At 30.5% G+C, this 27,996-nt stretch overlaps 1 protein-coding gene across 1 annotated transcript; it reads left to right on the top strand.

The window, feature by feature from the left end:
* The first annotated feature begins 35 nt into the window (after window positions 1-35).
* On the top strand, window positions 36-27,996 carry LOC143073219 (TBC1 domain family member 14-like). The gene is made up of 12 exons (XM_076248585.1): window positions 36-1,494; window positions 12,833-13,054; window positions 14,367-14,449; window positions 15,624-15,741; window positions 17,623-17,729; window positions 18,592-18,675; window positions 19,400-19,494; window positions 20,082-20,153; window positions 20,669-20,797; window positions 21,322-21,431; window positions 22,464-22,567; window positions 27,289-27,996. The coding sequence occupies exons 1-12, from the start codon at window positions 341-343 to the stop codon at window positions 27,468-27,470; spliced, it is 2,460 nt and encodes an 819-aa protein (XP_076104700.1). The 5' UTR covers window positions 36-340; the 3' UTR covers window positions 27,471-27,996.

Below are 27,996 nucleotides of genomic sequence, written 5' to 3'. Positions count from 1 at the left end.
AACTGCACTTACGATACACCCCCTAATTTACATATCGCACAAACATGGCGGACCTTGATCTGTCAAAAATGGGAGGAACAACAAAAACATCTGAATATATCAACAAAACATGGACTTATTAAACAAAATCGAGTTTCACAGTCACTGTTTATACATCATTTATTTAAGTGTGAGTTTAGACAAGATATTTTGGCTCTACTATGCCGCAAGTTGTATGGCTTCTAAAGCATACCCGACAACAATAATTTTTTGAAGGAAAGAGGAATGTTTATTTTAGCGTGATGTTCTTTGAGCAAACAACAAAAAACTATGAATTACCTTTGTAAAACGTTTTATTATAATGGGAATTTTCCAAAATTCTTTTGACCATCTCGAAAATAGAGAAAAAATGCGCATTGGAATGTCTGAGAACACAGATTCAACATCAAGTTTTCATTTAGTTAATTCAAAAGTAGATATGGGGCCAACTGATTCAGTGTCATTTGTGAATCCAAATCCAAACAAACTAATTCATAAGGAGGTTGAAAAGGGGAAATTCAGTTTATCTCTCCGTAATGACTATGAAAGAGATCTTTTAATAAAACGCTTAGATGAAAGTGCAGACATTTCCAGTGGTGATGACAGTTCTCCTTCCAAAAGTCTATGTCCAGCAGATGCTCAAAACATAGATGATTCACAGGGGTCATTTGACAAAATGGAGATTTACAATGACGATGAAAAAGAAGCATATGATAATACTGACGATTGTGACAGTGATGGGAAAGAAGCAAAGTCCACTTTGAAACCTGTTGATTCAGGATTAATTATTTCACCCATTAGATTAACAGAGGACATGCCTATCAATATCAATGATGACGAAACAAAATTTTCCTCAGTGACAAGTAATATGCAGCAAAAATTGGTATATATTCCAACAACAAAACAACTTGTAGCAGAAAGCTCAAGTCATGCAAATTTTTCTAATACTCATGATCAAAATGCACAAAATACAAGTAGACCAGACCAGTTGAATGAAAAAGATAGCCATGATTTAAGTTCTTCAACAGAAACAATTTTGAATGAAAATGGTGGTGTTAAATTCAGTATACAAGTGAATGACACGTCTAGTCTTGGTGGTGAAAGTGATTCCCTTTTGTATCTTAGTTTAGGCAAGAATAAAGACAATGATCAATTATCATTGAATAATTCCGAAAATGATACATGTATGCCCCGTATCAATACTGGAGATTCTTTACTTCGGACATTCAATGATACTACAAGTCTTTCTAGTCTTAGTACATGTACAGATTTTTCAATATCAGCAGCCTCTATGGATGAGGGTTGTGATGGAACTGGACTTTGCATAGATACAGGGGATGGAGAATTTATGGAGATTAGTTTACATTCCAGAAATTCTTTTGAAAGAAAAAAGAACCCATCTCAGGATAGTGGGTTTGAAGACAGAGGTTCTAAATCTAAAAAGAAGGGATTGTCTGTGTCAGATTTTTTAACCAGGTATGGTTATTTTTTCTTCAATTTCTATGTACAAAAAATGTACACAAAATGTAAGTTTTCTTCTTCTAAATCATCAGTTTAAAAAAGAAAGATTTTATATGAACATGATGAATTAAAGGAGATGCAGACTATTGCCTTTTGATATAAGTAATGTGCAAACAACCCAATAACACTCAAAAATTCTTATGGTCAATACATGTATATGATTTTCAACACTAGACAATTGCCTTAACAATATTCTTACATGTATCTCTGAATTGTCTCTATTCTGGAAAAAACCCAGATACAAATGTACTATTAAAAACACCTTTACCTTTAAGGTGGTTCATGGGTTGACTGGGATTCAGAATGTATATTTGTATTAATACATGTACATGTATGCAGCCGTGTCTGATTTGATGTAGGACATTAAATTTGAAGCTGTGTAGAGACATGAGAGAGGGACTCTTATTAACTATTCATGTACATAACAGTACATTGTACATGTGATGTTGGTTGTCTGTTGTAGTGCAAAATCTTTGCTCCTATTCCAACATTCATTCAGACATGTACCCATTGACCCATTGGTGGCCTTTGGCTGTTGTCTGCTCTTTGGTTGGGTTGTTGTTTCTTTGACACATTCCCCATTTCTATTCTCAAAACACATTTATTTTCTGGTCTTGCCATTTGCAGTCATATTCTCGTCTTCATTCGGTTTTGAATTACATTTTTTACCGTGTATTGCAAATGTATGTACAGTACTCTTCAAAAATATCGATTCGATAACTTTTTTCTCCGATTTCCGTGTTTCTCGGAATCACACCGAGTACCGCGGATTTCACTCCTAAAATCCTCTAAAGATTCTCTCCCAACACCGCGTGGCTGTTAATTGGTTTATTGCCCATCGGATGTACTTCAAATTAACGACGCGTGACAACATAATTGGATTACCCAGATAATTTACCTTTGAACATTTAATCGATCTTGGTTGCACAGGTGTGCTTTAAAATCACGGTATTATAAATTGAACAAATGTTTTCCTTTCTTTGACAGATAAAGATGTGACAATATCATTTAGAATAAGATAATTATTATCCTTTATATTTGTGTCTTATGTCGTTATCTTTAAAATAGAACGTACATACGAAAAAGTATGAAGAAAATTGTTATTTTGTGTTACAGTCCGGTCAGGTCATACATTGTGTAACTGTGTTCTTTCAGCAAGGACGATTTTGCCACAATTAGTTTCTTTTATAACTTATTCAATAAGCAATATCAGCGCATTAATTGTTCATTATTAAAAAATCAACTGGCTAATAAAATCATGTTGTTTTTTCGGTAACCCGATTCATCGGATCATCAAGTAAACTTAATTTATTGAGCAATGTAAAATATGATGTTTCACCACCTCGGTACATTTATACAGACTTGAATAATTCAAATTACGAACAGAAACTGTTAAATGACAACTCTGTTGACAAGGAAAATAATTTCAAGTGATATTGATAGTGCTCGTCATTTTCGCATTTTACGGAACGGTTTTCAAATTGACGAAAGTATTTATATCAATTTCGTCATTTGAATTTGGAAAGTGAAAAATATTTTCACATTAATTATATAATAAATGTACTATAATTCTACCGGTGTTTGACAAGTTTATGACGCTCAATCATTTTACGTTTACAAAAGATGTTAAAAGTTGTGATGATAAGTAATCCGCTTATCGCTATCCGATAGGTCACTAATCCTTTAATTATTAATAAAATTTATCAAACCTCATAATTGCCCATCATAATATTCTATTCCAGTTAAATCAGTCATCATTTTATTTTCAAAATTTCCCAACCGCCTACAATTGGCATTTCTTTATCGTATTATCAAGGATCATGATTATTGTCATTTGAATACAATCAATCACCCCGGACAATTTCCATCATAATTTCAATTAATACATCACCAACTGTAAATCTATATTATTGACCATGGACATATAACTATAAATGTACTTTCTTTTTTGAAAGATAAAACATTAAAATTCAAATAGTTAAAAATGTGTTCACGTTTATTCGGATAAGAATTATATTTTCCCGATAAATCAATTGTAAAAGGACCTTCTGGAGCCTCAATACGATTGCACAAAAATGTCGTTCTGCAACTTTAGAAACCTTGAATGGACTTTCCCACGGTCGGCCAGAAAGGTCACCTGAGTTTACTAGTACGCGATATTTTTTCCCGCCCTTTAAAAAACTCGTGCTGTGGATAACATTGGTGTTAACTATTTTTAGCATTTAACATTGTTAAGTAAGTCAAGTTCAAGTTCAACCCAAACTGTTGATAACTGAGATGTGTATCGTGGAATTGTCTTCGCACGGCAAATAATTGTTTTTAAAATCTTTTGTTGAAAATACACAAATTTACATTCATTGTGCGAAAGTTAATATTAAACAAAGTTGAATTAATGCAGCTGGAAGTATTCCTGTTGTAACGGAAATGTATTATTATTCTGCTGTACTGCCAACAAATCGTAAAACGAAAATGCCGTAATTGTTAAGCATAACGAATGGTGAATAATATTTTCCTTTTTACTTGAATATACAAAACTTTCAAACACGTAATTTTATTTAACTGCTCAAATTATTTTAGCGAAAGTTTCCGGTTATTTTTACACAAGTATGCTCATTTCGTCAATAAAATATTAATTTACTGGTGAAGACATCGAGGTCAAAATTAAGTAGTTTTCATTTTTTATAAAACTTGAATACAATTGAAAGAATTAACAACAACATTTTGCTTTTAAATCTTTTATTCATTCCAGCAATTAGATAATCGTAAAAAGAAAATGCCGTAGATTTACACAATTATTACGGGGCAATTATTTTGTCTAATGAATGGTGAATAAATTTTCCTTTTTACTTGCATATATAAAACTTTTAGACTTATAATTTTTAAATAAAGACTTTAACTTTGAAGTAGAATATTTTGTTTTTCACATATTCCGCTATATTTTATAATCGGTTTTTTTTTAAAGCAAGTACATTAAGGTTAAGATATTTTTAGATGGGCAAACAAAAAATACGAAAATATTTTGACTTTAGTTTTTATTACCACAAATGAAATTTAATTAGTATTAAAGACATTTAAAATTATACACCTGTTTGACACTTAAACTGGTACAGTAGACCGGAAATATAATTCTTTATTACTTCAACCTTTACCTGTCAGGTAATCCAATTACCCATTCAGTCTTGTGCCGGTATAGATCAAAGTAGGATAAGGGCAATTAATTCCTCGGTGTAGAGAGTGAGCTCGTTATCACAATAAACATTTACCTGATTTTGGGAGAGATTACTCCCAAATTCCTCCCAACATTTTGGGAGGAATATCGGAGTTTTTCGGAGTGGCTCCGACATTTTCCTCGGTGTAGGGTGTGGGAGAGTTGGTACTCTTGAAGGGTACTGTACATTGTACATTGCATGAATTGTTATTTTCTTCATGAATAGTGAATATATGTGTCCTGAATATTAAATAATTGCAGGTCAGTCTAAAAAGGTTTACTGTATTGTGTATAAGCCCTGTTAAATTTGCACACACACACTTTATAAGGAAGGAAAACTTGTAGTTGTATCCTGTTGTAAAAACACTTGTTTAAAGTTGTGTAATATGTCATATTTTAATAATGTCATGAATGCTCAGCAGAAGGATCCTTTTATTATCTGTTTTTCAATTATTTCTTTGTTAAATTTGTAAGTCATAATGGATTTGGAGAAAGTAAAGAAGTTAACAGGTTGAGGTAAATATTATTTAATGATTTGCTTGTTAATGTATTGCTTGCTTAAATTTACATTGTGGGTTTTAGTCATTGTTGAAGGGCTTTTGGTATTGGTGGATCCAGGGGGTTGTCAGAACCCCCCCTTTTGATTTTATGATCAATGCATTTGAATGGGTACATATAGTTGGAACCCCCCTATATCCTGGGTTGGAAACCCCCTTTTAAGAATGGCTGGATTTGCCGGTGGCTTTTGGTGACACATATTTGCTTACATTATTTACACCATTGTCTCCTGCGTGTATCATTTCCAATTAAACCACATCTCTTTATTTTATAATGTATACATACATGTTTGGGATGAAATTGAGACTTATGTTTATTCAGGATTTTGTGAAATTTGAAATGCATTTGACAATTTCTTCATGAATGTGACAAATGTACAAAGTACATGTATATATATATGTTGTATGTGTCAGGTTTAGATTTAAAACCATGAAATACATTAACAAGCCAGGTAAATTGGCTCTTCCAGAATCATTTGATTAACAAGCCAGATAGATCGGCTCCTCCAGAATCATTTGAAAATGTGTCATTCAAAACTAAAAAATACAAGACTTTGTAATATCTATCACGTTTATATTACATATACAATGTATACATAGTACATGTTGTACATGCATATTGTATGTCATGTGAAGAATTTTCTAAATTAGAATTTCTGTGGACTAATAAAGTTATTCTCTCCTCGAATACCCCTAGATTTGTTACTCAATGCTTATAAAGATACTAATAACTAGAATCAGGACTACAGAATTCGACTTTCTGAACTATCTGGGATAAACAATTACTAGTAATTGAAATGTCTACTTTAGTGAAATTTTTTTAACTTTATATGTAATGATAATGTGAATGTGAGCCAGTTGACCAAATGTCCAATATGTTTCTCCGTTTAGAATGTATCATGTATTTCTAATATTATACCATATAGATACAACAGGGAAAAATGTGATTCTACTATGTATGCCTGTAACATGTGTAAGGGTTGTAATGAGCCCCATCATTCAGGATTGATGTAGTGGTACATGTACACATTTAAATAAGGTTACTGATTTATGTTGCAATATATACATCATGTACATATATACAATTTTATCTTATTACAAGGTGAGAAAATTTATGCTGTATCACACTTAATGTGATATTAAGTTTGATTTATAACTATTTTTAACATACAGTCTTACATACATGTACATGTACTTGAACTGCTTAATTCATCTGTTCATAAATAGTATTTATTAAATCCTCAGTGTAAATCAATACACATACATGTTGTACATGTACTACATCTATACATGGATATGATTTTTGGAATGGACAAAGAAAGGTAACTCTCAAAAAAAGTTTGTTTATAAGATTTAGCTTTATGCAATATGTAAGTGCATGATTTGACTTGTATTTGAAAAAGATGTGGAAACATTTAATCTTCATGGACAAGATGATGCATAAGTCATTTGTACATATACCATGTTTACACTTCTTTCAATTACTGTTGGGAAGAAACAGTTTGAAAGAATGTGTTGTATGGTTGTACATGTATTATAAAGGTTTTGTTGGCAATATAAAATTATTCAGATCATATGCATAGCGAATAAAAAAGGAGGGTTTGTAGGCATTGTCACTGTCTTTGGCCACATTTCCAAATATACACACATTTTTAAATTAGAATTAGATCAAATTGTAGGTTAAACTAACATATCTTGTGATATCTGAAATGGAATCCACATAAACATTAAAAGATAGTACAACAGTTTAACTTTTGTTAAATTACTGACTGAATAGTGATTGAGACATCCCAAGGCTTTTGGATGTTCACAAGATTTTTAAGATTTTAAATTGGTCAGATATGACCTGTATTCAGTTTAATTTTATATAGTGTGTAAAATATATATTAAAAAGCTGACTAAAGTATATAAAATCTAGTCCTTTTTGACTACATGTACACAAGGAAACTACAGAAATAGACATATTGAAGTATTGTCATGCTCAAGAAAATAAGGAAATAGGTAAAATCGAAGACAAATGATTGAGTCCAGTATTTGTTCTGTAATTAAATGTTCATCAAATTGATGTTTGGTAATTAACATGCAATACATTGAGATGGATTATTTACCATCATAGACGATAGATATGACAAAAGTTGGGGAAAGTATAGTTATTTTGGTTTTTCTCACCAGTCCTACCAAATAAATTGTTTGAAACAAGTTTTTAAATTAGGCCAAATAAAAAAGTATGTGTGGTTCCAGTTACATCTGAAAAAAAGTTAGGGTAGGTAGGTAGGGATTTTTTTTATTTTATGTTTTTTTTATACGACCGCAAAATTTGAAAAATTTTTCGTCGTATATTGCTATCACGTTGGCGTCGTCGTCGTCGTCGTCGTCGTCCGAATACTTTTAGTTTTCGCACTCTAACTTTAGTAAAAGTGAATAGAAATCAATGAAATTTTAACACAAGGTTTATGACCACAAAAGGAAGGTTGGGATTGATTTTGGGAGTTTTGGTCCCAACATTTTAGGAATTAGGGGCCAAAAAGGGCCCAAATATGCATTTTCTTGGTTTTCGCACTATAACTTTAGTTTAAGTGAATAGAAATCTATGAAATTTTGACACAAGGTTTATGACCACAAAAGGAAGGTTGGGATTGATTTTGGGAGTTTTGGTTCCAACAGTTTAGGAATTAAGGGCCAAAAAAGGGCCCAAATAAGCATTATTCTTGGTTTTCGCACAATAACTTTAGTATAAGTAAATAGAAATCAATGAAATTTTAACACAAGGTTTATGACCACAAAAGGAAGGTTGGGATTGATTTTTGGAGTTGAGGTCACAACAGTTTATGAATTAGGGGCCAAAAAGGGGCCCAAATAAGCATTATTTTTGGTTTTTGCACCATAACTTTAGTATAAGTGAATAGAAATCTATGAAATTTAAATACAAGGTTTATGACCATAAAAGGAAGGTTGGGTTTGATTTTGGGAGTTTTGGTCCTAACAGTTTAGGAATAAGGGGCCCAAAGGGTCCAAAATTGAACTTTGTGTGATTTCATCAAAAATTGAATAATTGGGGTTCTTTGATATGCCGAATCTAACTATGTATGTAGATTCTTAATTTTTGGTCCCGTTTTCAAATTGGTCTACATTAAGGTCCAAAGGGTCCAAAATTAAACTTAGTTTGATTTTAACAAAAATTGAATCCTTGGGGTTCTTTGATATGCTGAATTTAAAAATGTACTTAGATTTTTAATTATTGGCCTAGTTTTCAAGTTGGTCCAAATGGGGGTCCAAAATTAAACTTTGTTTGATTTCATCAAAAATTGAATAAATGGGTTCTTTGATATGCCAAATCTAACTGTGTATGTAGATTCTTAATTTTTGGTCCAGTTTTCAAATTGGTCTACATTAAGGTCCAAAGGGTCCAAAATTAAACTAAGTTTGATTTTAACAAAAATTAAATTCTAGGGCTTATTTGATATGCTTTATCTAAATATGTACTTTGATTTTTGATTATGGGCCCAGTTTTCAAGTTGGTCCAAATCAGGATTCCATATCAAGTATTGTGCAATAGCAAGAAATTTTCAATTGCACAGTATTGCACAATAGCAAGAAATATCTAATTGCACAATATTGTGCAATAGCAATTAATTTTCAATTGGAGTTATCTTTCTTTGTATAGAATAGTAGTTGATAATATATGTTGGAAATTTGCCAGACATGACTATGATGTCATTTTCTATTTTTATTTGCCAATAACTTTATGTAAATAACTTCATTGGAAATTTGCCAATATAAAATGTTGCTGATGAAGCTTTTTTTCCTTATCTTATCTAAAATGTTTTTAGATAATGTATGTTGGACATTTGCTAGACATGACTATGATGTCATTTTCTATTTTTATTTGCCAATAACTTTATGTAAATAACTTCATTGGAAATTTGCCAATATAAAATGTTGCTGATGAAGTTTTTTTTATTGTTTTATACAATAAACAATGTATATTCACTTTTACTACCAACCAATCTTTACCATTCAGTGATAACAAGCACTTTATTTTACATTTTAATATTTTATGATGTATTTAAAAGAGTAGTTATTGTTGCAAACTCCATTAGAAATTTGAATTGATATCAGTTTTGGAGAAAGGGAAACGGGGATGTGAAAAAAAGGGGGGGGGGGGTTTAAATTTTTCTCATTTCAGATTTCATAAATAAAAAGAAAATTTCTTCAAACATTTTTTTGAGAGGATTAATATTCAACAGCATAGTGAATTGCTCAAAGGCAAAAAAAAACTTTTAAGTTCATTAGACCACATTCATTCTGTGTCAGAAACCTATGCTGTGTCAACTATTTAATTTTAGATTTAAAAAGTTTGAAGAAGAAATCTTTAATTGATTTGTAAAATCTTGACATTTGTTTTGTGTAAAAAAAACCCATGTAATGTCAAAAATTTGATCACAATCCAAATTCAGAGCTGTATCACGCTTGAATGTTTTGTCCATACTTGCCCCAACTGTTCAGGGTTCGACCTCTGCGGTCGTATAAAGCTGCGCCCTGCGGAGCACCTGGTTTACATTGAGTCTATGGGAGCAACATTCTGACTTTAACAGTGGTTAATGAAAAAAGACAATAAAATCTTTAGGGTAGACTTTTTTTGAGGTGAAAAAGTAGGGAAGGTAGGGTTACTGGAATCACACATATATTTTTATTTGGCCTTAAAAGGTAAATACTACTACTTATCAGACCTTAAAGCTTTTTATTGTGGCAAAAATGTTCTTGCAGTTTAAGTTACAATTTAAAATTGCTTATAGATTCTGATGGTTTATGCAGTTTCAATTTCTATGTCTATGATGAAAACTTGCTAGATGTAAGGTGTATTTTGATATTTTCTTGCACCTGCTTAATTGATTTAAATGTAGATGTTACATCATTTTGAGACAAATTTTGGCTCAATTAGATACAAAAATAAATACGGTTTCAATTGATGATCTAATATTCACTAATAATATATAGTAAGACACTTTCAATTAAAGTTCTGATTAAAGATGCCTAAAATTGTGTAAAAAGCCCTATGAACATTGATGCAGAGACAGTGCCCCCCCCCCCCCCCCCAAAGTTACATTGTAGCAATGTCTCTACTCCATGAAGAAATGTTAGGGACCACTATTTACAGATGAATATTGAGTTTGATCCATTATACATATTAACAAAGTACAAGTAAATGTTTGCTTGCATTATATATGAAGACACTTATTGACAATATGCTTTATTTCTAGCAAATGAACTTAAAGGTTGTGAATGTTCATACTTTAGTTAGAGATGCTGATATAAATTTTAATCATAATTATTATACTAGAGTAGCAAGCTAACAATCTCATGATGATAGATAGTTAAAATATTGATTTCATCAAATTATCATATAGATCAGTATTTGTGTTTTCTTTTCAAATCAATACACCTTCCTTTTCGCTTTTACTGGGATTGAAGTTCTAGGTTAAGCCCTCAATACTGATCATTCATTTTAAAACTGAAAATACCTCAAGTGTTCAAATTTGCCTTAAGCATGTAGAGATATTTACGAAGTCATTTCGATTACATATATGGTTGTCATAAATAACTAATGACCTTAAACAATATGACTATGAGGCTTCTTTTTAAATATGAAGATAACATTTATTGTTGCAGAATGTTTTAAATCCTTCAGTAATAAAAAAAATTTAGTCTTGATTAGAAGTTTAACTGTATAACACCAAACTGTAAATTTTAGGCCTTTTAAAGATGAAAACAGAAAGTTCAATTAAAATGTTGAACAAGCTATTTGGATGAAATTGATAAATCCATGAATTTCATTAGTGTAAATATTCATAGAATCAGGGTGCATATTCACTGTGTTGTTCAATAATCTAAGAAACTGAATGTACCATTTTAGGTAATAATTGTCTAAATTAAGCCATTTAGGAAATTGACAATCATAAAAGTAAATTGAATTTTACTAGTACATGTATATTTATATATTTGATTTGGATGTTGTAGATGCACTTAAGTTAAAATAGCCCAATGATCCGTAATTTACTAAAGAAAATAAATGACTCAAAAGATATTTAAGCAACAATATATTGCACAGTTTTTAAGGTTGAATCTTACAATGTCTTAAAGATATAAACAGAAAGAGAGTCACATAATTTTAAGCACAAAAAAGTCACTTCTTATTAGTTAATAATTGTCTCAATATGTTCAATGTTAGAGAAAATTCTGTTCAGATATCTCTTCATGTGATAAATTGGTTTACATACAATGTTGTAGTTTGTAATTTCAAATGGATTAAGTCATTTTAGTGGTATGTCAATGATATATGGTATGCAGCTGTATATTTATGGGCACATCTCATTCTACATGGATATTATTTGGCCCTGCCCCCTCAGATCTAAATTAATATATTGTTTGTTTCCCCAATCCCGATCCTGCCAAGCCAGGTGTGGGTAGGTAGGTAGGAAAATAATTGTATTTTTCCAAAAAGCTGAAACATCATCGGAAGATCCGGCAAACCTGAAAATCAGAAATGAATAAAATAATATTTGACTTAGATCTGACAATAACATTTTATGAGTAGCACCATTTTTGCAGGGTCTGTCGGGATTAGGAAAACAAACAATATTTTATTTTAGGCCTCATGCAGTCCAGGTCTATTCATGAACATTTACAAATTACAGAAGAGATAAATTTTGAATTATTTTAAACACTGAATTGTAAAATTTAAAAATGTCTGAATTTTTAAACTAGAGAAAATTATATATACCGGTACATTGAGTATTCCATGTTATAGATAGTATCAAGATTCATGCCTGAGGCCTTTATACATAGAAAATGCATTTACAGTTAAATAAGGCATAAAAGTTATTCATGAAAGTCAAACAATTTACATGCAATTTAAGCATTGAAAACAAGGTGGATTAATATATGTACAAAGCTATAATATTTTCATAAAAGGAGAGACAGAAAGATAGGGTTGGGATAAAGGAGAATTAACTTCCCTAAAAATGAATACACAAACAGTAATATTTCATGTTGTATTGCACTAAATTACTCGATTAGGTTAAAATTTACTGCTCCTGGTGTCAAAGGAATCTTTGTGATACAGGATTATATCTGGTACCCTTGAAAAATATCTCTCTGTTATATAATATTTATTGCATATACATCTATATATATGTAAAGATATTTGTTTTTATAATGCACTATGCAATATTATCACCAGATGGCTTTTTAACTAAATCACTTTGTGCATACTATGCATACAAATAACATCAGTAAACTGCTTTTGTTTAATGAAGCAAACATTTTTAACCACAGATATCTTTGAAGATATATAAATATAATTTCACTTTGGCTAATTATCCAGCAACCAGAACAGAGCAGTACTAATGCTTTTAAAAAAAATTATCATTGCTCTCTTTCTTCATTGATTATAATAATCAATAAAGTTATTTTAGAAAATCTGTAGAAAACATATAATAAATAGAATGTAATTGGTTATTTTTTTCAGAAATCTGTTTTCCAGAAAAGCTAAAGAATCTGAAGATGATGCTGAGCAAGGATGGAAATTATTTGGTAGAATTCCACCAAAGCAAGCTCCTGATAAAGACCCTCAACAGATAACACAGGAATTCCAAAACAAACTCAGATCAGTAGCTCAACCAAAGAATAGTAAAAAATCTGATATAGAAGTCATGTCCACCACTGCTCTCATTCTAGAGAACAGACCACAGTAAGTCTAATACAGTAACATACAGTGATACTGTCAGTACTCTCTCTTATGTCTTTGGTTTAAAGTGGAAAATTCTTCTAAAATTTCAAATTTCAGAAAAAAAGGGTTTTTCCAATATGACATCAGATGATCTGTATCAACCTGAAACACCAATATTATCCCAAGTGCTTCGCTCAAGGGATTATGATGATTGAGGGTTGATCATATACACTTAATTATACACCTCAAGTAGATGTTTTTCATATGAGTTGTGACAAGATGTAAAACTTATTAGGGGTTAAAGCCATTGCAAGAGTGACTGATATTTGATTTATCATGTAAGCATGATATAGCAGGATTGCCATTTTATTCATACACATTTTTTTGTATTTACTGCTAAGTATAATTATAATAAATAAAAGAAATAATTTAGTTGATCAATTTATAGAATTAATGGTTTGTATTAACCATGAAAAAAATTAAAAAAATGTCTCTCTAAAATAATGACGATGTCATGAAGTCAAGGACTGTACTGCTACACACAATTGTCGTCCCTTGATTTGTAGTTCCCAAATATAGTCCCTAGTGTTGACAGTGGGTTACTTGCCATGAATTTTTATACCTCTTCCAAATTTATTTCTCCATGTTTAATGCCTCAAATTGCATATAGGGGGGTGAAAGTACACTGTAAAAAAATTTGGGTCCAGAATTTTAAAGGAAAGTAGTGATTTGGTACAGCTGAAAAAGGTTTAAAATTAGCACTTCAGAAGCTGTCAAAAGATTTCAAGACGCCCTAAACATAAAATTGTCCATATTTTGAGTTAGAGCCGATGAAGTTTTCTATAATTTTGATATAATTTGTCCCAAAAGTAGTACAACACACTGTAAAAGTTTCTTTGAGAAAGCGCAGGTGGGATTTTTTTTATTTTCATTTATGTTCTAAAAGAAATGCATTATGAAATAATTGTGATCTCGGACCATAATTGGAATACGATAATGAATAGAACATGACCTTGTGAAATCTGTGTTATTTTAAAGATTCACATAAGAATACAAATAGTTGAATTTTCCCCCTTCATTTACATAACTATATGTTGTCGGTAATAGAATGCAAAGCCCTGACAATTATGGAAAAAGTGGAATGATAAAAGATTTTTAAAAAAAGCTAAGATAGTATAATTAATATCTTCAATGCCTTAAACATTCTATCTCAGGTATTGATTTTTCCTTAAGAATAATGTTAATGCTATCTTTGATGATTGTACAAGATTAGAATTTCCACTAAAGCATAGAACAAAGTAATATGGTAACTAATTAAGCTTTAAATTAATAGGAATCTACCAACCAAAGATCCAGAAGAGGCAGAGAAACACAGACAACAGTATGAAGCAATGGTAGAGGCTGCTAGGAAAAAGGGTAGGGGAGAAATATAAGATTTCAACATTTTATTCGAACACTCATAGAATTCTACTATAATTGGGCTTGAACCTAAATTATTACTCAAGATGTCTGCAGTGCTAAATGTAAAACCTATCTCGAAAATTTGGGCCCCTAGATTTTTTTTCGTGCTTGTACAAATGTATACATTTTCATTTTGAAAGAATGATAATTATGTCCATCCGATATGCCCAGTATTGCTGTATAATCAGCAGAATCAGACAAACGAAATTACATGATTTTATACGTAATTACAAGAAATCCTTATCTTTCCATCAACCTATTCCAGATGGATTTAAAGAAAAAGATGATTTGGGATACAAACTTTAATTTTATATTATCTAGATTATGTCTTCATCTTGAGGCCTTCTTCAAGTTTTATATAAATTCTTTACTAAAATACAGATGCATTCATTCACTTCATGTTTACTTTTAATCAAGATCCCCTTTTGTGACACACTCATTTACACAGTCAAACATGGTTTGATTGCAATTAAACGTGTTTTGACAAAAAGGTTGAGGTTATATGCATTTATGGTTGTTTGAAGTGTTTATGGTTTATAAAACTTTTTTCCATCAGTCTAGGTAATAAAATATTTTTGCTTCAAAAAAAATAATTTCCTTATTTAACAGTTCAGATTCAGATTTGACAATGTGAGATTCACAGCAGTTATCTTTGCCTTGCTAGTCATCGACAAAATTGAGGAAAGATGAGGTCCACACCAGTTATATGACTGGCCAGACACTGGCAAAATATTAATGTGGTTATTATAGGCACTTGATTCATAACTTGATAACAAAGTTCAGCACTGAATTATTAAATTTGTATGATATGAATGTTGAAGGGCATTATTTTTTTTGTCTCTGATATGAATTTAAACTTTAAAAAAAGAAAATAGATTATTAGGATAAGCAATTTGAATATATCATTGAAAGAGTATGAAAATATATTATACAAAAAATGCAAATGACTTCTGAGATATCTAGCGTTATTGAAATATTGTGAATGAAATGTTTATAGGATTGCCAGTTTATTTTAATTTATATTACTATGTGAATGTATTCTATTTAGTAACAAGAATGCTTGTTATTTATTTTTAGGACTTGAATTAATCTTCATGTAAATTGATATTTTTAATGTTTGTCATTTTAGAATTAAAGGAATTGAAGATGAAGAAAAAACAAAAGCAACAACAGTTGAAAAATGAAGACAAAGTGGTATGTGCAGCTAAAAGATGGACAGATGAAATATTACCAAACTGGGAAACAATGTATGTTAATAGCATTTTGTTGTTAACAACATGTTAACATTATGTCAAAACTAAAAACATATATCGTGCAGTTATATTACATAATATTGTGTGTTCTTTTTGAAGAGAATTTAATTGTAAATCCTACTAAATATACAAGAAAAACTTTACATTCTTTCCAAACTAGGAGTTAATTATCAATAATTACAAAAAGACTTTGATTTTGTAGCATTTTGTCCAGGCTTTTTTTTAAAGTAAGGAAAGGGAGGTAAGGAAGGTTTGGACTTTTTTGGACATAGGTCATTGGTTCTATATTTTTGTCAATTTGATGTATGCAAAATTACTCAAAGAAAGTATGATAGTTGTGGGGGGATTTTGGAGTCACTTCTGTTCTTCTCGCACACATCCATTTTATTAGAATAGACCTGTCATTAAGGTGCCTTGCATGATAAAGTGACTCATTTTCTCATTCACTCCATAGAAATCATCCAAACTTCAAATAATCTGCAACTATTCATGCTAATTGTGCAGTGTTGCATATCATATACTTCATTTTGATGATAGCCTTTATTGAGTGTTTTGAAAGATACAAAATAAACAAGGAAAATGAAAGTCAAGAGATAAGTTAGTAGGTTTCATCCAGAATTAATTTTCTAAAAGTACAACTGCAACGATTATTGAACACTTTACAAATATTTCCTGTATAAGAATAAGGAGATGTTGGTATGGTTGTCAATGAGACAACTATCCACCAAAGTTCAAATGAAGTGTATGTAAAGTCTCTGTTTTGAGTCTTTATAGGTTAAGCTGCATTAGACGCTACGTTATGTACTCAGCTATTATCCTCATGTAATTTGATTAATTTCTAAGGATAGAAGAATTAAGTACATATCAACTGCATAGATATATTAGTAAATACTTGAGTTATAATACTAAATAATAGGATTTAATTCTTATTTAAGGAAACAGGTAAGGATGTATTTTGTACATTATGAACTTTAAGAGTGTGAATAACTTGTAAGAAAATAGAAAAAAAAACATTGTAATGGAAAGTCAACGATTTATGTATAGATCTTTTAACTTGGAAATATCAAGTTCTTTTTGGATCAATCTGAGCAAGAGACACGTTCAAGATTAAATCACATTGTGTAACAACATTTTTCACACATTTGTTACGAATACGTTGGGTTTTGCATATGTAATAACCTTAAAATTGCCCGCGGGAAAAAAGAGTATATTGGTTATTGTGCCCCGATTCCAAATGATGTGATGTCATTGTGTCCTTAACGACTTTTTAATTGCTTTTGTGATAAAAAATAATTAAGATTTACCTGTTATGATTCAATAAATTGTTATTATAATTGAACTTTTTTTCTCTTTTCTGCAAAACCTAAATATGTGATAAATAGATTATAACATGTTTTTCCATATTGGCCCTGGTATCATCCCTCACCCATATTGACCAGTCTCGGGATGATACCAGAGCCAATATGGAAAAGGGCATGTTATAATCTATACTAAGAATCGTATTACAGGATATAACTATATAAAAAATTTAAATGATGGCATATTGATTATACTACTTTGCTTTCTCTTTTTCATATATTATAAATGAGGAGATGTGATATATAATTTCAAATGAGACAACTTACAATGAGTCAAAAAATGAGGATGTAATATATAATTTCAAATGAGACAACTTACAATGAGTCAAAAAATGAGGATGTAATACATCTATAATGCACTGAATGGTCTTCAACAATGATCATAACGCAAACTGAATAGAATTAAAGCTATAACAGCACTGGCATGTCAAAATGCGTAACAGTTCAAAATATTAAACCTACATGAATTTATATCCTACATAATACATGTAATAGCTCTATTTGAACATTTTTCCAGGAAATCACAAAAGAAAACGAGAGAGTTATGGTGGCATGGTATACCTACAAATGTTCGGGGGAGAGTGTGGCAGCTAGCATTTGGAAATGATCTCAATGTTACTAACGGTAAGGTTTTAATGCTATTGGTTAGATGCAAATAGTCATTAAAAAAGCAACGTATGATAATTGATATGCTATGTATAGTCATAAGTGCCTAATCTTTATTCAGGTTCTATGCTTTCTAAAATAATTGGCCCCATTCTTGGTTTAGTCAAATCCATTGAAAATTTGTTCATTTGTTGTTGGTCAGTTTTTATCGTTTTACATGACAGTAACATCTGTAAAATTTGACACCTCACAAATAATAATAGTTATTGACAATTGTTACTTAATTCAAAGTAGATACCTTTTCTCACCATGAGGATCAATGAATTGTTTGTATTTAGGGATGTGCCCGAATTAAATGCATGGTTGGGCATTAGAAGCTTTTTTAAAGACCCAAATCATGCATGATACAAGATTTTCATTTTATAATTACAAAATTCTTACAAAAATGCAGCCACTCATTATATATCAATTTCAGTACCTCTTTTTCCCTCACCATCATCAATTTTGGAACATATTGAAATTATTGATAAGATTTTAATGATGACATAAAAAAATATCAAAGTTTGAACTAATGTAAATCTATATTATCTCTTGAAATAATGTTATATCTTTCAAAAAAGGAAAACAAAACAAAGTATTAAATCTCACATATTCCAATAATGACAAGTGTCAATATCTTTTATTCCTAAAAACTAGGTCTGAATTATTCTTCTTGGCTTGATAGAGAAGGTGTTTTGTTAAGTTTTCAGTTAATCATTTTTGCAATACACCTGAATTTGAAAAATCTTATTTCAAAAATGACACTAAATTAAACTCTATTTGTATGCATTCTGATTTTCGACCTGTTCTGTTGTTAATTTAATCTTTTTGTTATTTTCAGAATTATACGAAATTTGTTGCAGTAGAGCTGATGATAGAATTAGAATGACTATTGAAAGCTCTGAAATCTATGGCAATTCTGAAAGTAAGTTTAGTAACAGAACATGTATATTAAATCAAGCAAGTCCTGGAATTTGAAGTAATTGCTGTAACAATGTGACAGGATTCACATCTGAATTTCGTTAACCCTTTCCTCCATAATGACACTTTTTGACGCCACCCCCTTTACTCCATAATGACGCCTTTTGACGCCTGTGTAGGACCTCAGTTCAAACGTTTTGACTACAAAATGTCTGCATCAAACTTTAAAAAAATTGTATCCAATATGAAAAGTATATTCATGAGAATATCTGATTTGAATTCTATTGATGAAATATTCATTTTCACAATGCACTAGTACTTTAAACCTGATGATTTAAAATCCTATGCAAATCAAGTATGTAAGAAAATAAATTCCATGGAGGAAAGGGTTAAGTGGTATTCTACAACAACATGTACAGAATCACAACACTGTTTGTCAAAAACATGCACTAATAAACGCATACCTAAATTATCTGCCTGAATAAACTGTCCTTCATTTGGAATTTTTTATCTCTTTTAATATTTCCATTTATAATTTCAGCAACATTTGGACCTATTTCACTGTAACTGATTTATGATCAGTGGTTTTTGAAAATTTGAATCATTTGATCTATGTTCTATGAACTTAAATCAGCTTTTGGACCAAAAATAACTGATTCATTTGTGGTTTAGTTGAAAGAATGATGTGGTCAATATTCAAGATTTATATATGACAATCTTTATTTCAGCCTCCTCAGAACCTCCGTCCAGTAAGGAGTCCAGTGTAGAACTGATCAAATTAGATGTTTCTAGAACATTCCCACAACTTTGTATTTTCCAAAAAGTAAGTTTGATTATAAAAGTATTTAGCTGAAGCAAGCCTCTGGGTTGCGGTAGATTCTCCCTGCATTGAAGATCCATTGGTGGCCTTCGGCTGTTGTCTGCTCTTTGGTCAGGTTTTTGTCTCTTTGACACATTCCCCATTTTCATTCTCAATTTCATGCTAATATTAAAATGGTATATTCAAACACGTAATAAAAAGTACAATTGTGATAATTTCAAAGAATAAACCTAACTTGGTTGTTGTTGTTTGTAGAAATATTGGTAGGAAATATATTATATAGTTGATTATTCTGCTAATTCCAATTTAGTTCATTCTAGTTAATGTTTCTTAATGTCAAATCGTCTCAGTATCTTGTTGTTAAATATTAGAAATAGGAAAAATGTATTTAAATAAAACAGAAAAGCAGCAGCATTTCATATTTCAACTACTTAAAAAAAGAACAAGAAGACAAAGGACCATTAATAGAAAAAAAACATTAAAAAGAGTCCACACCATGGCCAAAATGAAAGATAGGAAAAATGAAATATTCTTGAGCAATCAAAATTTGAAGTGGAACTGATAGAACTTTATTATGATTTACTTTTTAGGGAGGTCCATATTATGATTTACTTCATAGTTTACTTGGTGCCTATGCATGCTACAGACCAGATGTAGGCTATGTAAGTATATAGGTACTAGTAGATTATATGAATTGTGGGATAGTATTTATCATTGTTACACAACAGTAGGTGGGTAATCTTCCTTAAAAAGATAAAAAAAAAAAAAAAAAAAAATAGAATGATTGTCAATCAGACAATTCTCCATCAGAGACCATATGATGTAGATTTTAGCATATGTGTCGCCATACAGCTTTCAACAATCAGAAAACCCCATACAGCATTGCAATCTATAAAACCCCTGAATGAAAGATTTAAATTAATCCAAATGAGAAAACAAACAGTCTAATTTATATACAAAACAATAAACGAATAACAATTATGATATACAACAACAAGCAACAACAACAGAATTACAATCAAGCTCAAAACCACAAATTAGGTATCTACAGTTTTCCTCAATCTTTGAAAATTGGTACCCATGAAAATAATAGATTCCACAGTAATCTTTGATATTTCATTTTGTCCCTAAAAGATTCATATCCATTAATGGACAGTTATAATATTTCTACTTTCAGGTCCAGGGTATGTCTTTCATTGCTGCTGTATTACTCCTCAATATGGATGTAGCTGATGCCTTTGTTTGCTTTGCTAACCTACTGAATCGTCCATGTCAAGTAGCCTTCTTCAGGGTGGATGAGGAATTGGTAAGTCTGATTTGGTCAAAATTGCTGTTTATATAAGATTTTATAAGACATGTAAAAAAAATTTGAAATCGAAGAAATTAAATGCACAGAATTGACAAAGTTCTGATCCTATATAGGGGCTCCAGTAAAAGACCTTTTAGGTAGTTTGACAAATCTGATCTAATCACTTCTGTTTGTCACCACTATAATATTTTTTTGTCTCCCTGATTTTTTGCAAAAATGGCTATGTTTTCTGCCAACCTGATAAACTGTCCAATACTCAGTGTAGATTGTAGATTACAGAACATTTTGAATGTACAAATTTTTTAAAGCTTAAGTTTGTCATCAACTATATAAGTAATTTATTTTCAAGATATCTTTTTAAAAACATTTAACATTGTTTTTAAAAATAAATTATGTTCAGATCACATATCAAGACATTATTATGAATATCTCTGTTGATATTAAACCAATGTCCCAGCAAATGTTATTTATTATGTATGGTTATATCAGACCTTTCTTAATTGTTTGTTTGTTTATTTCAGATGAAGGTTTATTTTCATACGTTTGAAGAATTTTTTGACGAGAATATGCCTGGATTATACTCACATTTTAAAAAACACAAAGTCACTCCAGATCTGTATATTACTGAATGGTATGAATTATATTATTTCACATACATATTTATGGCAAAGTATCAAAGATACAAAAGCCCTGTTGTTACCAATACTATTATTGTGAGGCACATTTCTTCTACAGTGTGCTTTAGAATGTTTCACAGCCAAACTCAATAGATTAGTTTAAATTACGATTCTAATATGACGTGCTTCTTTCGCTTTATGAATAAACCACTGCTCTGAATCCAATAATTTGTTTTTGGCACATGCGTATATTGACTACTGCAGAATAATGAATTTTATCAAATTTACATGCATTTAATATATTTAATTAACTTAAAACACTTCCACTCTTAAATAATGCACATGTTGTTACTAATTCATTTATTATAACTGTAATGTGTTGCATTCCTAAATTGACATATTTGACCTAGATACGACAACTGTTCATGCTGGCTGTTCAAAAACTCCTCCCTCTGAAAAATCACAGTGCCAGCTGTTTGCTTCTTTACAAACAAAAAAGGGAGGTTCATGAAAGATCCTACACAATCACTTAACCCTTTTACACATCGGACAAAGAAATTACCTTAATTGTCCTAATCAGAATCGAAATAATTGATGCAAGCTATACTTTATTGTAGTTTTAACATGGGTAGGCATAATTATATTCGTGTTATTTTAGCCCTCACTCTCGCTCAGGCAAAAATACAAGAAACTACAATAAAGTATAGCTTGCATCAATTATTTCTTAAATAAACAACAACTAACACAAACATAATAGACATAAAGCACCAATAAAAGAATGCTCTCAGTTGCTCGAGTCTTGCTCAAAGCTAATAAAAACTAATAAATGAATCATGTTCTCCAAGACTTAGGTATACAAAAATGCACATCTAACAGATTTAGTGTATAGAAGTCATACACAGTCTGAGAAGCAAATTACATCATGTTCTTATAAAATATAAAATATTCACTAGCAATTTCTAAAGTTTGTATCAATGTCTTACCTTAGTTTTATAGCACAATGATCTGTATCTACTTTACATATGATATTTTTTTTTCTTTTGCAGGATATTTGCTTTATTTAGTAAATCACTGCCTTTAGATATTGCCTGCAGAGTATGGGATGTATTTTGTAGAGATGGTGAAGAGTTTCTGTTCAGAACAGCTTTAGGTATGATTAAAGATTAAATAACAAATACCATCTGTCTTATTTTGACAAAATAGTATGCAGTAAAATCTTTTCCTTTGTAATATTATAGGTAGAGTTTATTGGTAGGAATATTTGAGGCGTTTTAAGTAAAATTGGATTAGAAACAGTAATTTCAAGGAAAGAAGATTGTTGAAATGTCAAATGCCTTAATATTTAGTAATTTGATGATAGATTTTATTTATTTGCTGTTCCAATTAACCTTTAGTGAAACATACTTATATCTGCACAGATCTTTTGATGATTTTTTTTTGTGTGCAAATCACCACAAGTAATAGGGAACTCTTTTTTGTGTAAGTTTTTTATGTAATATATACTACTTGCTTTTCCTAATCCTATCAGATTTGTCTCCTACATGACAGGTTTAAACTTGTAGGAAGTCATTATCATCTCAAATAGTGTAAAAATGAAAGATGTTAAAAAGTTAATACTTATGTTGCTTATTAATTGATCTATATTTGTTCAAGTGTTATCTGTATATCTTTGGAAAATTAAAAGCTGATAAAAGGTAGTTAGTTACAAGTGGTAACTTTTTTTTTTCTTTTTCTGGCAAGTAGCCAATTTGTCTCTGAGACTAATTCATTTTTTGTTTTTTGTTGTTGTTTATTTTATTTTTAAAAGTTTTTTTTTTTTTTTGCTCATTATTAGTAGCCTATTTTGTAACCAATTAAGAAACATTACTTGAAACAAGTGAATTTGATGTCTAATTTAGATTTTTAAATATGGCTATACATGGTCGTTCTATTGTTAAGAACAATTTGAAAATATGTTACTGGAACATTGGTGGTATAAATACACATAATATGAATAAGTTAGAAGATCACCTTTTTGTACAAGAAATAAAAGAGTATGATGTGGTTATTTTAGCAGAAACACATATTGGATATGATGTTAACTTACATGTTGAAGGTTTTAATTATTTTCCTGTTTGTAGAAATATTTCAACCAATGGAAGATACTATGGTGGGTTAGGCATTTTTCGAAGGACATCTTTAAAAGATCATATCAAAATAATTCCTGGGTTGTCCAAAGATTTTCAGTGGATAAAATTTGAAAAACAGTTTTTCTGTCTTCAAAATGACATATACTTATGTGCAGCATATGTACCCCCTGCTAATTCATCTTATACTAAGAAGCTAGATTTTGATATAATTGATCAAATAGAAAAGGACATTGTTTCTTACAAAGGTAAAGGGGATATTTTGTTTTGTGGTGATTTAAACGCTCGCACCTCCACTGAAGAAGATTACATTGCACAAGATAGCTCCAGATATCTTCCATTGTTTGAATCTTATAAACCTGATAATCAAATTCGATTTAGAAAGAATTGTGATGAAACACTTGATAGTAGAGGGAAAGAGATTATTGATTTATGCATAAGCAATCAAATGCGAGTTGTAAATGGTAGATGCATGGGTGATTTACTTGGTCATTTTACTTGTTTTAATACACATGGCCAAAGCACTGTTGATTACCTTATAGCAAATGAAAGATTATTTAATCAGATACTTTATTTCAGAGTGTCGGAGTTTGTCTCAACATTCTCAGACTGTCATTGTAAAATATCATGGGAAATTTTGGCTAAATATCAAATAACAGAAACTCAGTCAAATAATCTTCATGCTGCCCCTGTTAATTTTAGATGGACTGAGGACTCCCCACTTAAATTTCAGCAAGCACTTTTGTCACTGGATAACCAGCAGAAAATTTCATCTTTCCTTATTAATGATAGTGATTGCTCTTCTGAAGACATTAACAAAAAGGCACAGGATTTATGTGATATCTTTCTTTCTGCAGCCAAAATTTCCCTGGTAACCCCAAAAAAGAATAAAAAGGGTTCCAGACCCCAGAAAAAATGGTTTGATAGTGATCTTTTTAAAATGCGCAAAAATGTTATATCCTTAGGTAAAATTTATTCAAGATATCCTAAGGATCCTGTTATTAAAGGCAGATACTATAAATATTTTAGAATCTATAATAAATGTAGAAAAGTTAAATATAAGCAATTTATCAATTCCATGCTACAAAAACTTGATACTCTTAGAGTTGAAAACCCTAAGCAGTATTGGAAATTAATAAATGACATTCAGGATAGCAAAAAAGAAAACTGCTCTTCACAAATTGATTCTGATACATGGGCCAATCACTTTCGTAATCTTCACTCTGCAATTGATAACACATTTTATTCACGACTTAACCAGTTGGAAATGATCCTGAATGACAAAGAAAATTTTTTAGTTTTTAATGATTTAGATAATGATATTAGTAAAAAAGAAATTTCTGATGCTATTGCGAGCTTAAAATCAGGCAAGGCCTGTGGACCTGATTTGATTTCAAATGAAATGTTAAAATATAGTCAGTCATATTTGATAGGTTGCTTATATAAATTATTTAATTTGTGCCTCAAGAATAGTGTGTACCCAAAGATTTGGGCTGATGGTTTTATTTCGCCAATTTTTAAATCAGATGATCCTTGTGATCCATCTAACTATAGAGGTATAACAATTACTAGTACCATTGGTAAACTTTTTAACAATATTTTGAATACAAGACTTGACAAATTTTTGTACCAAAACAACTTAATTCATAATTCTCAGATTGGCTTTACAAAAAATGCCAGAACTTCAGATCATATATTTATTTTGAAAACACTGATAGACAAATACTGTCACAGTAAAGAGGGTAGACTATATACTTGTTTTGTAGACTTTTGCAAAGCATTCGACAGTGTAATTCATATAGGTCTTAAACTGAAGCTTATTAATATGAAAGTTGGTACTTTATTTTATAATATTATATCAGATATGTATAATAATAGTAAAGCATGTGTAAGAGTTGGAGCTTCTCTCACTGACCCTTTTAGCATTAAATTAGGTGTAAGACAAGGAGACAACTTGAGTCCTTCATTATTTAAAATTTTTATGAATGACTTCCCATCTTATCTTGACTCCTGTCTGGATGCAGTTTCCCTGCACTCAGAGAAATTAAATTGTTTGATGTATGCGGATGATATTGTGATTATGTCAACATCAGCCACAGGGCTTCAAAGTAGACTTGATCAGCTAGAAAAATATTGTGCTGACTGGTGCCTGAAAGTTAATATTAGAAAGACTAAAGTCATAATTTTTAATAAGGCTGGAAGGAAAATTCAGGAGAATTTTCGACTGCAGAATAACTTGATTGACTGTGTCGCTCATTACAAATATTTAGGTGTTCACTTTACTGCATCTGGAAGTTTTCATCTAGCTAAAACTGAACTTTATAATAAGGCTCTTAAGGCCTACTATAAACTTAGAAAGGATTTTATCAATTTGTCTCCTGGAATAAAATCTTGTGTTCATATTTTTGATCATACCCTTAAACCCATTCTGTTATATAATTCAGAGGTATGGGGAGGTTATAATGTCTCTTGTAATAAATTACAGTCTTCCTTATTTAATCTTGAAAATATTTTTAAAAATCTTAAGTGTGAGAATCTTCATCTTAAATTTTCTAAATTTATACTTGGTGTACACAAAAGGAGTGTCAATTTTGCTGTATTATCAGAACTGGGACGTTTCCCCTTACATTATGATATTGTAAAGTCAATTGTAAAATACTGGTATAGATTTGAAAATCTTACAACTGAATTCAGTCTATTGAAAGATGCTTATAAATGCAGCCAAGAGCTTCACAAATCTAACATAACTTCTTGGTTCTCATTTGTTAAAAAATTATTAGAAGTTTTTGAAATTAAACAAGAAGTAAAACATTTCGGACAATATAAATTTTTGAACATATCTAGTAAATTAATTCACACTAAATACATTAGCAATTGGTATGCTAGCCAAAATAAAGCTTCTGATGGAAAACTGTTTAATTATGTGAAATTTAAGCAGAATTTTGGTTATGAAAATTATCTTTCTTTAATTAAGAACTTTGATTTTAGAAGATCTGTATGCAAATTACATATTTCTGCTCATAAGCTTCAAATTGAAGTTGGTCGTTTTTCAAATATTCCACGAAATGAAAGAATTTGCAAAAAATGCTCCTCTGGCTGTGTTGAAGATGAAATCCATTTTTTAACTAACTGTGAAAATTTTAAATCAGATAGAGATGCTCTCTTTGACTTTGTTTGCCAAAGAATTCCAAATTTTTCTACACTTGATAATCAGCATAAATTTATTTATTTATTAAACTGTGAAGACAATCAGGTCCTTAATGCTGTTGGTAAATTTATTAAAGTGAATATGAGTTAGTAATTGTATTGTAACTGTATGTAAAAAATTGTTTGTATCTATGTATCTATGCAAATCAATATTCTTTGCCTTATTCATGTATACTCTGTATGCCCCTTGTGGGCCCTTAATTGGAAATAAAATATGTTCTGTTCTGTTCTGTTCTATTAATGACATTGTTAACTGTACACAGTTTTGTCTGATCTGTAAAGGCCATTTTGATATATTTGTTCCTGTTTTATGTTGATGCCTGTCACTTGGTCTCTGGTGACCAACGGTATTCTAGAAATGAGTCCTGAGCACTGAAATCATCACACATTTTGTGGGGTCAAGATCATTTAGATGACATTATCACAGATACATGAAAAGCAGTAGTGAATTATACCATGTTAAAGAATGCCATTATATTTTGATAAGCTCTTTGTGACTAATTCTGTTTTTAATTAAAACACTTTTCTTTTTTTACAGGTATATTGAAGATGTATGAAGATTTGTTATTACATATGGACTTCTGTAACTTAGTGCAATTGTTGACAAAAATACCAGAAGATATCTCTGGTGATACTCTGTTTAAACATATAGACACGATACGAATGAATATTGACAAGAAACGTTTCAATCAAGTGTTGGCTGTTAATAAGGAGTCATGATGATAAGTGTGTGTTAGATTTCTAAGTCATTTCCTCACATGTGCATTGGTCTGGATGTCAAGATGCGTACTTTGTGTGATATCAAAATTATTGCTTTATCCCAAATGGAAGTAGTATTATGATGGCGTGATGTGTTAGCGTTGGGAATGTATGCATGTAATGTTTTAAAATGTTGATGGTCAGTAGTTGTGCTGTAGTACACCGAGGAAATAAAACCTTTTTTTTTACCGAGAAACAAAATTAAGATGGAAATTGATATGGTCAATATTTTAAAGCTAGATATTTTAGTTTGAATTAGTGAGAAAGAAAATAACTTTTAGAATTATAAAATGCTATGTAAATTATTTAACACTAAAAAGAATGTAAAGTATTACATGATATTATATTCGCATTTTAACCTTCATTTGACATTGAAAGTCTTTCACTGATTTGATAATTGTTTATTTTTATGTAGAAGTTGTTATCTGTTCACACATTATTTCCTAACACTCTATGTGCAATTGTATTGAGATATTATGTATAAAAA

This window comes from Mytilus galloprovincialis, chromosome 4, assembly GCF_965363235.1.
Source record: "Mytilus galloprovincialis chromosome 4, xbMytGall1.hap1.1, whole genome shotgun sequence".
NCBI classification, from domain to species: domain Eukaryota; kingdom Metazoa; phylum Mollusca; class Bivalvia; order Mytilida; family Mytilidae; genus Mytilus; species Mytilus galloprovincialis.
This window is presented reverse-complemented; position numbering and strand designations above follow the sequence as displayed.